Source organism: Amblyomma mixtum, chromosome 10, assembly GCF_055824585.1.
Source record: "Amblyomma mixtum isolate Tamu chromosome 10, ASM5582458v1, whole genome shotgun sequence".
Lineage (NCBI taxonomy): Eukaryota > Metazoa > Arthropoda > Arachnida > Ixodida > Ixodidae > Amblyomma > Amblyomma mixtum.
This window is the reverse complement of record NC_143021.1, coordinates 172323473-172340929: the sequence shown is the minus strand read 5'-3', so window position 1 is coordinate 172340929 and position 17457 is coordinate 172323473. Positions and strand designations below refer to the sequence as shown.

General features: G+C 46.8%; 1 protein-coding gene and 1 long non-coding RNA gene across 2 annotated transcripts in view; one reads left to right on the top strand and one right to left on the bottom strand.

The window, feature by feature from the left end:
* spab (space blanket) overlaps positions 1-1410 on the bottom strand; it is a 55111-nt gene extending 53701 nt beyond the window's left edge. Inside the window, exon 1 of the mRNA XM_089562414.1 lies at positions 1240-1410. Within this exon, the coding sequence (XP_089418540.1) occupies positions 1240-1359 (120 nt within the window). The 5' untranslated portion in view covers positions 1360-1410. The remainder of the gene's footprint in view (positions 1-1239) is intronic.
* Positions 1-6242, top strand: part of LOC149327742 (uncharacterized) — a 29357-nt gene extending 23115 nt beyond the window's left edge. The window contains exons 2-3 of the long non-coding RNA XR_016285933.1: positions 5262-5375; positions 6167-6242. This is a non-coding gene — a long non-coding RNA (uncharacterized LOC149327742). The remainder of the gene's footprint in view (positions 1-5261; positions 5376-6166) is intronic.
* Positions 6243-17457: the final 11215 nt, after the last annotated feature.

Genomic DNA, 17457 nt, shown 5'->3' with positions numbered 1-17457 from the left:
TGAACTGACATTCCGAACAAGACAGGAAAATTTCGTCGTCGCCAAACGAGTTGTTGCATATGAGACATTCAGACATGTTTATAAAACCAGGCGCGCTCAGCAGCAGCGGCAACCACACACCCTCTGAGTACAAAGTCAACGGGACCAACCTGTAATATATGAAGGGTTGTTTTAGCCGAGCGCCAGGAACATTCGGGACCGCTGCTGCTGAGTGTATGTGAAGCTGCTGTCGATGTGGGCCCTTTTTGTAGTGGTCCTGATGTGACGTGGTTATGAAGTGGTGATGAACGGAACAGGGGCGTTGTCTTCTGTTAATCGGCTGGATCTGGGCTTGAGGAAGGAGCAAGGCACGTGCTGGTGATGATGTGAATCCTGTAATATATGAAGGGTTGTTTTAGCCGAGCGCCAGGAACATTCGGGACCGCTGCTGCTGAGTGTATGTGAAGCTGCTGTCGATGTGGGCCCTTTTTGTAGTGGTCCTGATGTGACGTGGTTATGAAGTGGTGATGAACGGAACAGGGGCGTTGTCTTCTGTTAATCGGCTGGATCTGGGCTTGAGGAAGGAGCAAGGCACGTGCTGGTGATGATGTGAATCCTGTAATATATGAAGGGTTGTTTTAGCCGAGCGCCAGGAACATTCGGGTTTATTTTTGTTCGCCATTACAGTGGGTTGGGGCTGAGTTGTTCTTTGGCGGCCTTTCCAATCGGTGCCACGCCATACTGCAGGCACCAAATCCGCAATTTCATCGGAGTACTCCACACTGCGTCTGGCGTGTAAGCTAAAGGCGCAGGACATAGCTTGTGAGCCGCCGGTCGCAGCGTGCTCCCTACGGCCAATGGCCGTTGACGTCGCGAGTGCGATCTATAGACTTTATGAGCAAAGGGCGCTGGCGAGATTAGAGGCCGCACTGGCCGCAGCACAAAGTCCTCTACGATTGCGTCAATTGCGGAATCATACTTTGTTCCACGAAGAATGAACTGAGAAGAAAAGAAAGAAATATTTACGCGAGAGGCTCTGGCTGCTTCAATCAGACTGAAACTTGCTAAATGTGCATCTCTGAAACGTCAGTGTGCTTTCTTCAACCTCCAAATTTCACACCGTGCCTCTAATCTCTCAGAAATGGACACTATAGCCGAGTCAGTGTTCTTATTTCTCTGGCGGTCAAAATGGCGTTTTTCTGAGAGCTAAGAAATGCCGCGGAACAGTTTCCAAAGCAGCGCCGCTATGGGTCCGCTCACCTGCGCGGCGTCCCCCAGGGACGCCTGCTGCGGCGTCCAGGAATCAGCGGCCCATCCGCGTGAATTGGTCACCGCCGCCGAAACGACCAGGAGCAGCGCCGTGAACAATGTCGCCTGCATTGTCTTCGTAGCGGAGGAGCGTGTCGCAGGAGTCTCCGCAGCGTTGCCTTCTCTGGCGCGCCCGGCGGTTTCAAAAATCGAAGCGCGCTGGACGCCCACTGCGCATGCGCCGCGCGACGGTCGCCAGCCAATCGAGGCTCCGGCCAGCTCCCGCATTCGCGGCGATCTATACGCCGAAGGCGCAACCGTGCCCCGCTCGGTCGCTGCGCATTTTAGCAGAGGGTCGCTTCACTGACTTTGCCGCAGCCGTGATCTGTACTGCCCAGAGTAATGGCTGGTTTTGGCACGAACAGAGAAGAGCGACGCCACATTCGTTCCGCCTTGGTTTGTCTCTTGATTGAAAGGCAGAATGTGTACAACTAATTACGGTTTGCAGTCTCTACGTTACCTCTTTCCTTCTCTACTGAACAAGTGTGGGTTCACTAACGCTGCCATTTGCTCCGTAACGGTGAACTACATAAGAAATCTGTTTCTATAGTGTGTTGTTTTTGCGTGTGTGTACAGCGTAGTACGCGAAATGCTTTTGTTTTCACCCACAATTTGGTGTTGTTTCCTTACAAATCATTTGTAATTAGTTCGTGTGTGTCTGGCCCTATTGTTTTTGTATTGCAAGGAGCCAAAAGTGCTGGCCTTTGTATTTTCTGCGCAATGTCTCGTTTTTCTTTCAGTTTTCTTCTCTGCTTTTTCCTTTCTTTTTTTTTCCCCACCCAACTGCTACTGAAGCAACATAGGGGTTGAGAGCTTTGTCAAGCCGCAATTGAGGCTTTTTTTCCCTTCTCCTCAGCCATGTACCTGACTGAAAATAAACCTTGATCAGGGACTTGGATTACACACGGGCATCTTAGTCGAGCGGTTAAGGCGGAGGGGAACCCCGCATCTCATTGCGGCTGCATTCACGCGCTTTTGCTGCGTTCCGCTCCCAAAGCCACGGTTCAGTTTCAAGCTGCTTAACACGTTTATAGTAATAATACACTTTATCTCCCATCAAAATGTACATGATGGCTTGGGCCTGGAGTAAAATATGCCATCACAAGGCCTCAGGCCCCCACTTTGCGATAGCAGCGGTAGTGACATTACAAAGTCAAATACGGCGCTAACTTATACAGCACTAGAATTATACAACACTAACGTATACAATGCATGATTTTGCGTAGTGGAAAATACAAACAAACGTATGCATGCATGATTTTGCCCACTGGAAACCCGTGAATACAAATAAGTATATGAGGTGAGACAAAGTTCGCATTGATGTCTACAGATTCTTTTTTTAAGACAATGTACATTTTTTATAAAAGAAAAAGACCTACTTTAGTAGAAACTGGACTTAACAAAAAAGTGTGAAAGTAGACCTTCGAGTGATCAGTCTGGGGGGGGGGGGGGGGGGAATGTTTGCCTGAGTAGTCTATTTTCTAATGCGTGCATGCCGTATGTGGTTCGGTATGTGTTAAGTTTCCATGGGTCCCGGCTGCGGGTTTCGTATTCTTGTTCTCGTCTTTGTTGCTTGGCCAGTGTAAGAAGAAAACATGTATCTTGGAAATTTGTCATTTCTATGCCCGACATACTCTGTAGTCAGGCAGCTTTGTTACTGGGATCGTTTTATATTTGAAAAAAAAAACACTGGTGGTTCTTGTTCGACTATGCATAAAAAGCTTTTTTGCAGTACATGCAGTTTTCGCATGTTTTCTTGTGTAGCCGAGCCCCATACTAATATGCCGTAATGCCGTAATATGCTGTAATATGCCTGTACAGGAGAATTTATCCCTTTCACATACGCATTATGTTCTACTGTCGGGAAAAAACTAAAAATTTGTGCGCATATACTTTCAACCCCCTACTTCACAAACATAATAAGAATGGATCAAAAACTTCAGAAATTCAGGCACGCTGCACACTTCCACGCTGAAGGAATTTCAGCCATATTCTTCAGAAAATCACATTTGTGCCCAATTAATCATTTTCACTATCATCCGAAGCCGTTTCACCGATGAAAAACCAGTCACAGTGTCCTTTAGTAAAACACTGCAGCGCACGAGAGATGAAAAAATTCACGATACCAGGCAGCACTTCCTAGACGCACCATAAAACTTCGTGAAGTCAATATTTATTTCTTATTTTTGAAAAGGGATCATTTTTTTAGGCATAAAATGGCCCTGTCATTCTGTCGAACAGAGATTTCAAATGTAGCCGGCATCACTGACTTCAAGAGAACATCTTTAGATGCTTCAAAAAACAGTTTGAAAAGTCACGTACAAAATCGTAGATGCAAAGTTGCATGTAATGAAGAAGGGAAAAGCGGCCGGTGAAGATACGGTGGAAGAAGACGGATATCCCTCAGTTGAGTTTCGTTGTTTGTTTTCCTGGTTCCCTTACAGTCATGAAGTTCGGCGCCGAAGGAGGATGACAGTAGAGCATATATATATAGAGCAGGAGACAAAGTGGGGAAGAAGCTCCCCGTTTTCGCACCGGTCGATTCAGTGACCCTACAAATAGTCCCTGTAACAATGTAGAACTGGGCGGATCACCCTTCTCGCAGAAGTCTGCCGCCGCCAGGAAGGCGACGAACGGCAGCCAATAGCAACGGCGCACACTTGGCCCCAAGGCTGGGGAGGAAGACGTTCCGATGCCACCGCCAAGTTGAACAATGGTTTCTTCTTTTTGGACGGCCCCGTGGTAACATGATTTGAGAACCATGAAGCGTCCTTAACGAGCTTGGTGGACGGAAACTCACAACTGTTTAGGGGATACCGCTGCAAGACGGAAATGCGCTGAGCACACTTTGCTGCAGCGAGTGCAAGTGCCTGGTGAGTCGTGCACGACGTGCATTGAAGACGTGCTGAAGCGCTACGAAGTGGTTACTCGATGGATGTCCGACAAGAAGGAGTTGGCCATCTACTCAAGGACACCGCATAGGATGTATGCAGTTATTCGATCAGCAAAGGACTCTGCCACGGACGTCACCAAACATTGCCGCACGTTTGCCGCTCTTCAGCACCATCGCGACGTGGAGTATTAAGCATTGGAAGGCTATGCTGACGCCGCAGGTGTCCGAAAAATGTGTCGTCGGAAGTTAGTCTCCTGTGATGTCACTAGGGGCATGACGTCATGGGCCAAATGATATCATGTAAGTAATAAGACATTGGAATAAAAATAAGAAAATTCCCCGATCTGAGTCACAATCGCTGCCACGTGCTGACCGGAGAGAGGAGGAAAATAGACTCACGGCGCAAAACCACGCCCACCGAAGCCACGACTCCGGTTTGAGGAGCAGATGAAATCCAAGTGATGTCATCACTGCTTGACCTCAATGTTGTGGCAGTATTCCCGAATATATTCACCAAAATTCTGAGGAACCGTTCGTCTTACAGCATTCTAGGTGGCGGCATAGCATCTTTCTTAGCATATAGCTTAAAAGTTCTTAGTCAAGTTGGAGTCTTGCTTACGACAGAGGTTCGGACCAATGACATGTGCACCTTCAATTGCATGCTTTCTGAAACTACACGTTCCCTCAAGGTGCGGTTGAGGTGTCCACAAAGATGTCGAGATGTGAAGTTGGAAGCTAGCTTCCGACTGCAATTCAGACTGATGACATATGCAGCTTCAGTTCCACGCTTTAAGGAGTGGTTGAGGTGTCCACCAAGATATCGAGATCTGATAGCTCTTGCCTTTCCTCAAAAACCTTTCCTTAAAACACATGTTTTTCCAATACTGCACCACGTAAGCAGACTTATGTCCGAGTGCCCTTGCGACCCATCAGTTTGTTACCGATGTGATGTGATCTGCTCGGTCCGATATCTAAATTTTGCTTTCGCTGCAGACAGATTTCTCGCTACCAGCGCGAATGATCCAACCCTCGCCCGAGTTTCAATGCGCCTGTTCATGACCCTATCTTTACATATTCTCAGCGCCCAACAAGTTACCCACACCACGGAAGGACTGTCCTGCCGCTGCCCCAAGTCTGACTCCACAAAGCCCTCGCCTTCTCCACGACGTCGTTCACAACCGCCACCGGGAAACTAGTGAGTGCGGCCGATGAAGGTATGCTCGTAGGGAAATCGATATTGCGAATGGTTCTATCCCCGCCGTTATGCTAAAGAACCGCCTGGAAGTGTTAGTGCACAGTGCCTGCGTTACGGCCTGAGTGTCGGTGTCGGTGGTGAGCTTAGATTTCAAGAATCGCCTCGGTCATAAAATAATGTTCGGTTGGGATAGTGCTGCCGCATTTCGTAGCGTAGGGGAAGAATCATTGGTTCCGCTTGGTGTTGGTCATCTGATTGTAGCGGTTAGTGACCACGTGCTTTGAACTGAGTCCCTAGTTCTCCCTCCTCCTACGTACGACATTACCTGGGTGTTGACTTCTACAATAGCGCGGCATAACTCACGAGGTCAGCAGCGGCGGGTTATCATTAAGCCCTATTCTTCTGCGGGCCCTCCTAGGAGACTCGCTGCGGCATCCCAAAGCTTTTTGAAGCGAAAAGCTTCACTAGGCTCGTCAACACCGCGCTTCGCGTGATCCACACTACGGTGACGTCACGCGGAGCGCAGGTGGCCGCTGCTGCCGCAGCCGTCGTCGCCGCCGCGCGCTGACTCCGTCTTCTGACCGCTCCTCCTCGCCACCGTTTTACCCTTCGCGCTACCGCACGGTCGCCGCCGCCGTCGGTTTTACAGCCGCCGTCGGTTTTACAGCCGCAGTCTTTTTCTTCTGCTGCAAAGAACCGAAGCCCCACCACATAGAAAGAAGAAATGGAAAGAGTTTTGTGATTTAGCGAACACAACGGCTGACTTCCTGTGGCACCAAACCCTTTCCCAGCTCCGGGCATCACCGGCCAGAAAGAAGCACTCGGCAGAGAATGTCATCCACACCGCAGGGAACGTGTCGCTGCCTACGGAAGTGCGTCGTGTTCTCTCCCAGGGGCCGAAGTACGCCACGGAACCCAAAAGGTCGCCCGCAGAACTTCTGAGCATGGTGAGGCAGGTGTCCAGGTTGGCACCGGTGGCAGAATCCGATAGGTGCGTGTCTGAAGGAGTTGATGCGCTTCTGCGTTGCAAGGCCCCAGTGAACACCGTCTCGGTTCGGCGAACTGTCTCCTATTTGAAGGGAAATTCGCTGCGTTTGCTCCCAGCTGACAAGGAAGGGGGATTCCTAGTGCTACCCTCTCAATTGTACGTCAAGAAGGGTAGGGAAGCTATTCTGTCTTCGTTTTCTGTGGCCAAGAACCATAACCTGAAAAGCATTAAAACTAAGGCCAAGAGAGTGTGCGAATAACTTAACCTTGAACTGTTAACGAAAAGAGCCGATAAATGTGAAGACCTTAGTTTACAAGTGTTTTTTAGCGCAAAAACGCACAAACCACAGTGCCCGTTTCGTGTGATCGTATCTGAGAGAGGCACAAGGCAGAAAACTGTAGCCGTTTTTCTAAAGAAGATCTTAAATTCACTCACGTTGGACGATTCTTTCCAGGTAAAAAATTCGCAGGATGTAATCCAGTTTTTAGAAACTAGCAAGAACAAGGGACTGATGGTCTGCTCTTTTGACGTCAAGGACCTATATTATTCACTACCACATGACGAGCTTTTCGCGTGCTTAGAAGAATGTATTGACCAGCAAGGAGTAATTGAATTCCAAAACAAGAAGGGCTTTTTAGAACTACTTCAAGTGTATTTAACTTCTACCTTTATTTCCTGGGAAAGTGAGTTTTACCTGCAAAAACGAGGAGTTTGCATCGGGTCATGCATAGCTCCCCTGCTTAGTGACTTGTTCTTAGCACAAAAGGGTAGAAGGCTTCAAGAAAAATTCAAAGGGTCAAAGGTTGTACAATGCTTTCAATATGTTGATGACTTTCTTGTTTTTATAGACTTTAATGTGAAGAATTTCACGCAGTCTTTACGCAGATCAAAGCTAACTTTGTTGAGTGCCTTCATCCCCTCATACTAACTACTGAAGTGCCAGAAAACAATGTCATCCAATTTTTAGACCTCAAACTCAGATTAATGCACCATCACATGTGTTGGTCTTACCAGCCACGAAGCAGAAAGCCATTGCTCTATTTTACGTCATCTCATTCTAAGCTGGTAAAACGTGCCGTGGCGAAGTCATGCTATCACAACGCGCTTAACAAATCTTGCATGCACTCCATGCAAGATAGATTCTTTCTCCAAACTGATCGGCTCGTTAAGGCTGGTTATCCCAAGCAGCTACAAGTATCAGTGTCCGAATCTATTCTCAGTAGATTGAGCAAAAACGGAAAAGGGGAGCAGGCAGATTCAGTGACGCGGAAGGAAAAAGAAAAAACTACTTTTTTGCCTTACATTCATCATTTCTCCCACAGACTAAAAAAAAGATAGCGAATAGAGCACGTGTTAAGGTTATGTTTTCGGCTCCGGATAAGCTTGGGAAAATGTGCAAAATGGTTAACACTGATTTCGTTCCCAGAGATTGCGACATCAAGCATGAAAATCGATTCGTGTCATGTGAAGAAGGTGTAGTGTATGCCATTCCCTTGTCATGCGGCAAGCTGTATGTGGGTCAGACGGGGAGATGCCTCAATGAACGCCTGAAGGAGCACAATAATAACGTGCATAACACAGTAAAAGGGCATCTCGGGATCCATTGTAGAGACTGTGAAAGCAAAACTTGCCACCCTGACTTCGCTCGCACACAAATTTTAAGTAAACACAGTGACCAATTAACATGCGAAATAATCGAAGCAGCGCACATCGCCTGGTCTAAAGACGCATGCGTCAGTAGCCCCTCTTTATCGATAGGTTCTAAAGAATTGGCATTTTTAGCGAAGGGAAAATGATAATGTTGTTATCGTCTTTGTTCAGAGCGACATGCATGAATTGACTATGAATCTATGAATGAATGGTTTGTTTTTCTTGTCTTGTTGGAACTGTATATATGCCTCGTTCCAAACACTAAACACCAGTTGAAAGTCAGCGCTCGTGTGTGTCGTGTCTCCCTTCGTGTCCGTGTCTTAGTGCGCGCTGTTCCGGTGAACACCCAAGAGGAGAAGGTTCTTTTTTTTTCCTCCTTTTTTTTATTTCAAACGAAAATCCATTTACAAGAGTACAATACGCACAGCGCTCTAGGACCCATAGCCAGAGGCTTGTTTCGGGTCCATCACAATATTGTACATTTTAAATGCGGCACGCGAAGACGGCACATTGCGTTCATAAAGTGAAAGTCACATTCTCAGCAATTTAGAGATAAACAAAAACAAGCGTACGGAATACACCCATACATCCTCACAAAAAGAAAAACAATACAACATAACTTCATATATTCATCAGGAACGTTTTCAAAAATTGCACAAAGCTACTTTTCAGTTTAATATCGTCAGGTATAGCATTCCAAATCAAAACTCCACTGAATTCCACGATTAATTTCCAACTATCGACCTATATCTATTTTATCTTCTTTCAGTAAGATTATCGAGAAATTCATAGTTGAACGTTCCTTATTAATACAAAAATTATACTGGTACAACATAAATGAGAACGTTATTAGGTGGATAAAGGAATATTTGAGCGTTAGGCGTCAATGTGTTGTTGTCAACGGGAAACAATCGCATGAGGTGGCTGTAACATCAGGGGTGCCTCAGGGATCCGTCTTGGGCCCATTACTGTTCATAATTTACATGAATGACATCTTTTCAGGTATTTCTTCATACATGCGTCTTTTTGCGGACGATTGTGTATTGTATAGAATTATTAACGATCAAAGTGACTGCGATGCATTACAACAGGATTTGTGTAAAGTGGCCCAGAGGTGTGAGAACTGGGGAATGCATATTAACTTACAAAAATCTGTACATATGTGTTTCACTAAAAAGAAGGTTCCCCATATTTTCACTTATAACAAATAATAGCAGACTGCTTTCAGTGTTGGAATTTAAATATCTTGGTGTATATTTAACAAGTTCAGTGTCTTGGCATCGTCACGTGCATTTCGTTACTGCCAAAGCCTGTCGTGTTTTAGGTTTCCTGCGACGTAACGCTAAACTTTTCCCTTTAAAGACTAAAGAACTGCTGTATAATACAAACGTTAGAAGCATACTTGAGTATGCTTGCACATTCTGGGATCCGAACACCTTGCTTGACGTTAAAAAGCTAGAAAGAGTTCAGAATTTGGCCGTTCGTTTTGTTTTCAATAACTATGGGCGATATTTTAGTGTAACGAGCGCGAAAAAATCTTTGGGTTGGGACTCACTTCAAAAACGTAGGAAAGTACTGCGTTTAAAATTATTTCATAATATATTTCATTCTAGAACTGGAATAGACAGAACCAAATATATAGCCAACCCTGATTACGTGTCTTTACGTAGAGATCATTCACTTAAAGTTAAAGAATACAGGTGCCGGACTGACCTTTTTAAAATGTCTATTTTCCCCAAAACGGTTTCGGAATGGAACAAGCTGCCTGAGGAAGTAGTGTCCATATTATCAAATGATTCATTTTCTTCCATGCTGTGACATTTTTTTGTGTATAATAATTCCGTGTTCTTTCTATCTCATTGTTATCTTTTTTTTTTGTAACCACCTGCACGCGGTGGCATTTGTGTACTTTTTCTTCTACCCCCCCACTGTAATGCCAGCCAATGGCGCTGTGGGTATGATAATAAATAAATAAATAAATAAATAAAGAATTACCTAGAAAAATTTAAGATAATTTCCCCCCATCAGTTTTGTTTTCAGTCAGGCAGCTCGACTAACTTAGCTCTGATCTCTTTGACTGATTTTATCAAGCAAGATATTGACGGCAAATTTGTTGGCTCTGCCTTTTTAGATTTCACAAAAGCTTTTGATATGATTAATCACTCCATATTACTATTCAAAAACTCGAATTTTATGGTATTACAGGTCACGTGTCGCGCCTGCTGAAAAGCTATTTGCAAAATCGTCAACAAATAATCAATATTGGTGGAAGATTCTCCCAAGCTAAAACTATTAACCAAGGTGTTCCTCAGGGCTCTATTTTAGGACCCTTACTGTTCATACTATATATTAATGACCTTCCTAACTCTATTGGTCCAACTCACTGTGTCTTATATGCTGATGGCACTACCCTGTAATTATCTAATACGTCTATAGATGATCTGACTCTTGAATTGCTCTAAGTAATGTAGCCAAATGGTGCACTGATAATCAGTTGGTGATTAATCCCGCTAAAACGAAATTCATAGTGCTCAAAAGTAGCCAGAAAATCCCTTCCTGTCCTCCTACGTTATCCCTTTGTTCTTGTAATGTTCCGGCTTCTGATAACACCAACTTCCTCGGCGTTATTCCTGATTCAGCTCTTAAATTTTCCGTCCATATCGCTCATCAAAAAAAAAAAAGATCTATGTTCGGCATCAAAGCGCTGATTAAGGTGCGTCCCTATTTTCCATGCAACCTACTCCTATCTTTGTATTATGCCTTCATACACACTCACATCACTTATGGGATTATTGCATGGGGAAATACCTATCATTGTCATTTATCGTCTCTGCAGCGCTCACAAAACCAGGCCATCCGCATTATTACCCGTAGCTCTTTCTCAACTAATGCTCGTTCTTTATTGCATCAGCACAATATTTTACCAGACCACCAGCTTTTCCAGTATCACCTTGCAATCATGTTCTTCAGGTTACTACACGGCACCCTACATTTTCAGTTTGTAGACCCCATCCTGCTGATATATCACAACCCAACCAGATTTGCAGCAAGAAACAATTTTCTGCTTCCCAAAGTCCATACCAATTATGGTAAATCCACGTCATCTTTTCAAGCAATTTCATTTTGGAATACATTGTCACCCACTCTAAAAACATCCATTTCCTTGCCTGCATTCAAAAGTAAGCTTAAGGTATTTTTTTTTTTGAATGCTGATGTGCTGTTCTCTTTTTATGTATATTATACCTGCGTTATTGTGATTTTTACTCTGTCTTTGTGGTGAAGTATTGATTTTATATATTCTTTATATTATAATTTCCGCTAACTATGCTGTAATCATCTCTTGTATTATTGACTTATCGAGGGTCCCGGTGCAGTCTTGGACTTTGGGACCCTGGTCTGTACATTTATGATCTTGTGTATACTTTTTTGGGACCAATAAACCATTATTTCACCATTAAAAAAAACTCTATTAGTCATTGCCCGTACCTATTGCGGCACACTGGTAAGTTGAAACGTTTGGCACTAGCCGCCCTAGTTTCCTTTTAAGGTCTTATAAATATGCTACGTTGAAGTAGATCATTAATTTGTAAGATTTGGTCGGCGCTACCTTTAAAGTGAATAGAGAGTGAAAAGGCAGAATACGGGTTGACTTGAAGAGCGGTTTGCCAGAGTCAGATAATTTTGAAGAAGTAATAATTTTTACCGCTCTCTTCTGTAATCGGATCACAGGTTGGAGATATGTAGGATACGTGTTACCCCATGACTCTATGCAATACATTAGTTGGCTCTGTATAAAAGCAGAGTATGCGAAGGATTGAAAAATCGAAACATTCTCGCGCTTGCAATAAAACATGACATCCATAAGCTAACTTTGTGCAAACCTGTTTTACTTGATTTTTCCAGTGCATGTGAGTCAAAACAAACACCAAGATATTTGGAATTATTTACTCTTTGTAGTGGCACGCTATTTAAATACAACGCAACATCCTTATATTTTAACTTTTTTCGCCTTGAACTATTTTAAATACAGTGTATTTAGTTTTCTGAATGTTGACGGCGAGATTATTGTTAGTGAACCAGTTAAGGATAATTTCTAATTCTTCATTTATTTTACTGTATAGTTCGTTTTTCTTGTCTCCTATAAATATCATACCTGTGTCATCGGCATACATTAATGCTTGGGAATATTTTAATATGGTTGGAAAATCATTCACTTACAACGAGAATAAAATTGGTCCCAAAACTGATCCCTGCGGGACTCCGGTTAACACAACCTGCGCCTCAGAGATTAGGTTATTCATTACCACATGCCGTATGTCGTGTCCGGTCGCTGTGTTCAATGCAGCGAAAGACGCACACGGTACTTTTAAGACTTTGTTTATTTAAAGCTGATGAGGGTGCGACCAGCGTCGACCGAGGCAGGAGCCGAACTGGCCGCCCGAAGAAAGTAGGGAGCGGAGAAGCGTCCACGGGAGGGAGTGGCTTCCCAAAACAGGAGGAGGATGCGGGGGCGCACCATGGGGGGCATCTGGCGACAGCGTGCGACGAGGGGCAAGTGGTCGTTAGGACGGAGCACTGCACTGGTAACACACAAGAGGGGGGCAAGTGGCCGTTCGGACGGGACACTGCAGGGGTAACACACACACAAAAGCAATAAGGGGACACAACACCGTATTCTGTTTGAAAGATAACTACTGAAAAATTCTGATATTTTCCCTCTAAACCCACACTTGAAGAGTTTATCTACAAGAATTGCATGATTAACTGTATCAAATGCCTTTTTTACATCTAAGTACACAACTATAACAATCTTGTCGTGGAGGGCTCTGTTCATAGTTTGCGTTAGCACAAGAACGGCGGATCCTGTTGATCCATTTTGTCCAAACCCATGCTGTCTAGGAGATATAATCTTGTATTTCGCGATAAACTTCTTTATTTCTGTACACAATATTTTTTTCAAAAACTGTGTTGATAATACTTAGGTCTGAAATTGGCCTATAATTACTTGGATCGGACCGTTCTGCTTCTTTATAGATCGGTACGACTTTAGCGACCTTAAAGCTCGCAGGATATGTTGAGCTCTCGATAGAGTGCATATATAGGTGTAATACGTGGACTGCTAATATGTCAATGTTGTCCTTAAATAATTTTACAGGGGTCGCGTCCAGCCCTGGGGCTTTGCTGACTTGAAGTCCACCAACAACTCGTATAATTTTGTTTAACTCAAGGTAACTCACTACAAAACTATTTATAACTGGGCAGACCAAACTACCAGGTTCAGATGTGGGGGTGAGCTGGTGCGCTAAGGAAGGCTGTTACGAGCTACGGTCACCCTTCGTGTTAGTCATTCCTTGACCACACTTTTTCAAAGAATCTCTCGGTTGAGTGTATGTGCAGTCAGGGTTCTTTAATGTTATTTTTATTCTCGTGTTTCGAGAAGCCAGTGCCCTGTTTCTAGCAGTTCGACTCTCTCATCCCGACTGTACTTGTCTTCAGACAACACAACTGTGCTACTTTTACATGTCGAGGACTTTTTGTGGCCTTACTGCCACTTTCGCCTTTAGACGACAACTTCCTGGCATTTTGGGGGGGTTTGTTCTCTGGCCTATCCGCCCGCGTCGCACGCTCCGAACATGCTTTCTGACACGCAATGCGGTTCTTTTCTTTAAGCTTTAAGACAACCCTATCTTTCCTTATACCAGTGACAGATAGCCCTGCCAACTCAAGATAACAGCCCTTCATTTGTTTTTGCTCCGGCAGTGGTGCGTTCATCTCTTCTCTTTGCTGCGAGCCTCCCGCGTGCACCTCGGGACCAACAACCGACTCCTTAGGTTTCCCACGCTCACTTAGGGTACACTTCTCTCCGGGTTGACGAGCAACTATCTCGTTAGCATCGCAGCTAGGCACTAACTCCGCGCAAACTACCTTCGGACGTTCCACTCCCTCTAGGTTATGCGACTCGTACCTCTCAGGATTGTCCTGTCGCGCCTTTTCGCACAGTTTACGACTATATTCTTCCTGTGCATGTTCTTGGCACTCTGTTTTCTCACTCTCCGCTTTTGCCGAAGCTACGCATCCTTCATTCTTTACTGCTTCTCGGAGCATCTCAACTTCAAGCTGCAATCTTTTCAACTCCTGCTTCTGTTCCTCTATTTCCCGCTTCTGTTGCTCTGCCGCTACCCGTTGCTCTTCTATTCTTTTCCGTTAATTTTCCTTCTGCACTCGGCATATCTTTTCCCACGCCTCCGTTATCTCGGCCTCTTCAAACTCCTCCTCTTCAATTTTATGGCGAATCTCTGGCTTCCGCGTACGTTGGTCTACTTCTAAACAATGTTCAGCTGCCAACAGCAGCAATTCGTCTTTACTCAATTTCTTTAAATCCATGGTTGGCGAGAGCCGACTACAAAATCTGCAAGCTAATCTCACACCCTGTGGTGAATAAATGCAGTCGATTGCTCAGATAGAACCCAGTTCTAAATCATCTGACAATACTCCTCCCTCATTTCTATGATTCCAAAGCCGGGCAAGCCTCCCTCTCTCTCTAACCTCCGCCCAATCTCCCTGACATCATGTGTTGGTAAGACCCTTGAGCGAATGGCCCTGACTCGCCTCTCTAATTTTCTCGAGACGAGGGAGTTCTTCCCTCATTCTCTCATCGGCTTCCGACGCCACGTCTGTGCACAGGACATGTTTCTGGTTCTCCAGCACACGTTTCTGTCGCCTACCCCCACTCAAATTCACGCACTTGTGACCGGCGATGTTCGTAAGGCCTTCGACGGTGTTTGCCACGACCACATCCTTTCCCAACTCGCCTCCCTAGACTGTGGCTCCCGCATGTACTGTTATATCCGCTGTTAGGGACGAGGTAGCAGCACCCCACCGCTGCCACCAGTTTGTTACAGCCGAGGTAGCATGGTCGTGTGCGGAGAGAGAATTGAGGGACGTCTGAGACGAGGCTGCTGGAAAAGACAATTAGAGGACTTTATACAGGAATATTTACAAGTGAGCTTCAGGAACGCTGCATCACGACAGCTCAACACAAGACCATGATGACAAAAGCTCTTCGGCCGTGCCGCTGCCGGGGTTTTAAAGAGTTCTCTTCCCTAGGGTCCCTAGATGGGGGCCGGGTTTCACTGGCACCAATCACAGACACAGACGCACTCACTCACTCCCGAGAGATCACGCCGTCGTCACGCGCTGGGAGAGGGGAACGATGCCATCCACGTAGCGCAGACGCCGGAATGTCCATGAGCGGCGTTCGCGCGCATTTCGAACGCGCGTTCACACTCGGTGTACGGGAAACGCTCGCTCAACCGGGCAGACGGACGCGGCTTCCGTGGCAATCCAGGCGCTCACCCAACGCGCGTCTCGGGGTTTGTCGGCGTTTCGCTGCTGCCATGTCGTTGTCTTCCCCAGGACGAAGGCGAGTCGTAACACCGCTCATTCCTCTCTAAACGTGTCGCTCGCTTTCGAGTCGACACCTATCTGTCCGACCCCCACAACCTCACCCGAGGCACTCCTCAAGGTGCTGTTCTCTCTCCTACCCTTTTCAATCTTGCTATGGCCCCTCTCGCCTCCCAGCTAGCTGAAATTCCCGACCTGCATCATATATTTTACGCCGATGACATCACTCTATGGTGTTCATCTGGCTCTCCCGGTCACGTACAGGACACCCTGCAACATGGCCTAGATCTCATCAACTCCTTTCTCACCACCGCTGTCCTCTCTCCTGCTCCTGAGAAATCTGAGCTTCTCCTTCTCAACCATTCCTCCTACCAGCGCTCACACAACCACTTCGTCTCTCTCCACCTTTCTGGCTCCCCCATTCCTGTCGTCACACAGTGCAAAGTTCTTGGCTTCCCTTTGCATGCGTCTAAGAATGTGCAATCCCTTCACCGCGCTGTCACCACCTGCCACTCTGTAACTCACCTCCTGCGGCGCGTGGTCACTCGACGCTCAGGTCTCCACGAGGCTCACGCGTGCCGAGTTGCCCACGCGCTGGCCGTCAACAAGGTCTTGTACTTTGCACCCTACGCTTCCTTCACTCAGACTCAACTTAACGCTCTCGAGACTGCCCTTGTGGGCCTCTACAAGGCAGCTCTCAACCTCCCTATCACTACCTCTACCACTAAGCTCTTTGCCACAGGCCTCTTCCATCCTCTTCGTTCTCTTCTCCGTCTCCATCGTGACTCGCAGCTTGCCCGGCTTTCCCTTACCCGTCAGGGTCAGTGGTTATTGACTCAAGCGGGTATCTCGCCCATTCCAATCTCCCCGTTTACCTCTCCTATCCCCACCCCGCCCCCAATCTTCGTATCCTTCCCCTCCCGACCAACATGTCCCCCGTCCTGCACGCCGGACGTCGTCATGCGGCCGCAAAGCCCCATTCCCCTCTCTTTGATACCCAGGGTGTAGCTTACACGGATGCCTCCTTCGTGGCTCCTCGAGGTTCCTGCGGCTACGCCCTGTACCATCCACACCTCCCTGCTCCTGAAACCCACACCAGCGGGCCGTATCTACACCCTCCAGACGCATTGTCCCTCGAGGTCCTCGCCATTGCGCATGCCCTCCAGTCATTTTCCCTCCTTCCCTCTCTCCAAGAGTACACAGTCTATTCGGACTCACAAGCCGCTATACACCACATACAGAAACGCACCCTGACCCCTTCTCTCCAACAGGAGGTCGAACGAGCGGTCTCCGCACTGCAGCCTTCCATCGTTTTCCTCCGCTGGGTCCCTGGGCATTCAGGGATTGACGGCAATGAGCTGGCCCATCAGCTCGCCCGCGACACACTTTTCCGGGCACCGTTGATCCCCTGGCCCAAGCCCTCGGAGGACGGTGGGAGACTCACCCTTCGCCGCACCATAAAAGAGGTCTACCTTGAGCTCCGCCTCGACAAACGCCTTTACCCTCCCCATCATCCATCACTCACGGTGCCGGAGTCTCACCTTCTTCGGCACATTCAGATGAATGCAGTTATCACCCCGTCCCGCCTCTTCCTCTATCGCTATCGATCGGACCCTTCCTGTCCCAACTGCCCCTGTATCTATGCGGACCTGGCCCATTGCCTCTTCTATTGCCCGGCTGCACAGCAGTCGGGTTCCTTCCCCCCACCCTCTCTATCCATCACCACCTGGCTCGACTGGCTTGGCGCTGAAGGGGAAGAAGAACAGCGGCTTCTGGTCGCCCAGGCGGTCGAAATGCTCGGCCTGTAAATTATGGTCGATTAAAAGTCTTTTACTGCTACTACTACTACGTAGTCGCTTAAGCACTCACCCAACCAGGAGCCCTCGATGGCCACCGTAACTTCCGAAGTCAGGAACTGCCAAGTCCGGCGATCCCAGATCGTCGAGGTTTCCTTTGAGCGGTTGTATTCACGCCTGGCCTTCACGCTGCACTGCGACCAAGGTGACTCCCTGAGCCACGTAGCGGAGCTCCGTAGAACCC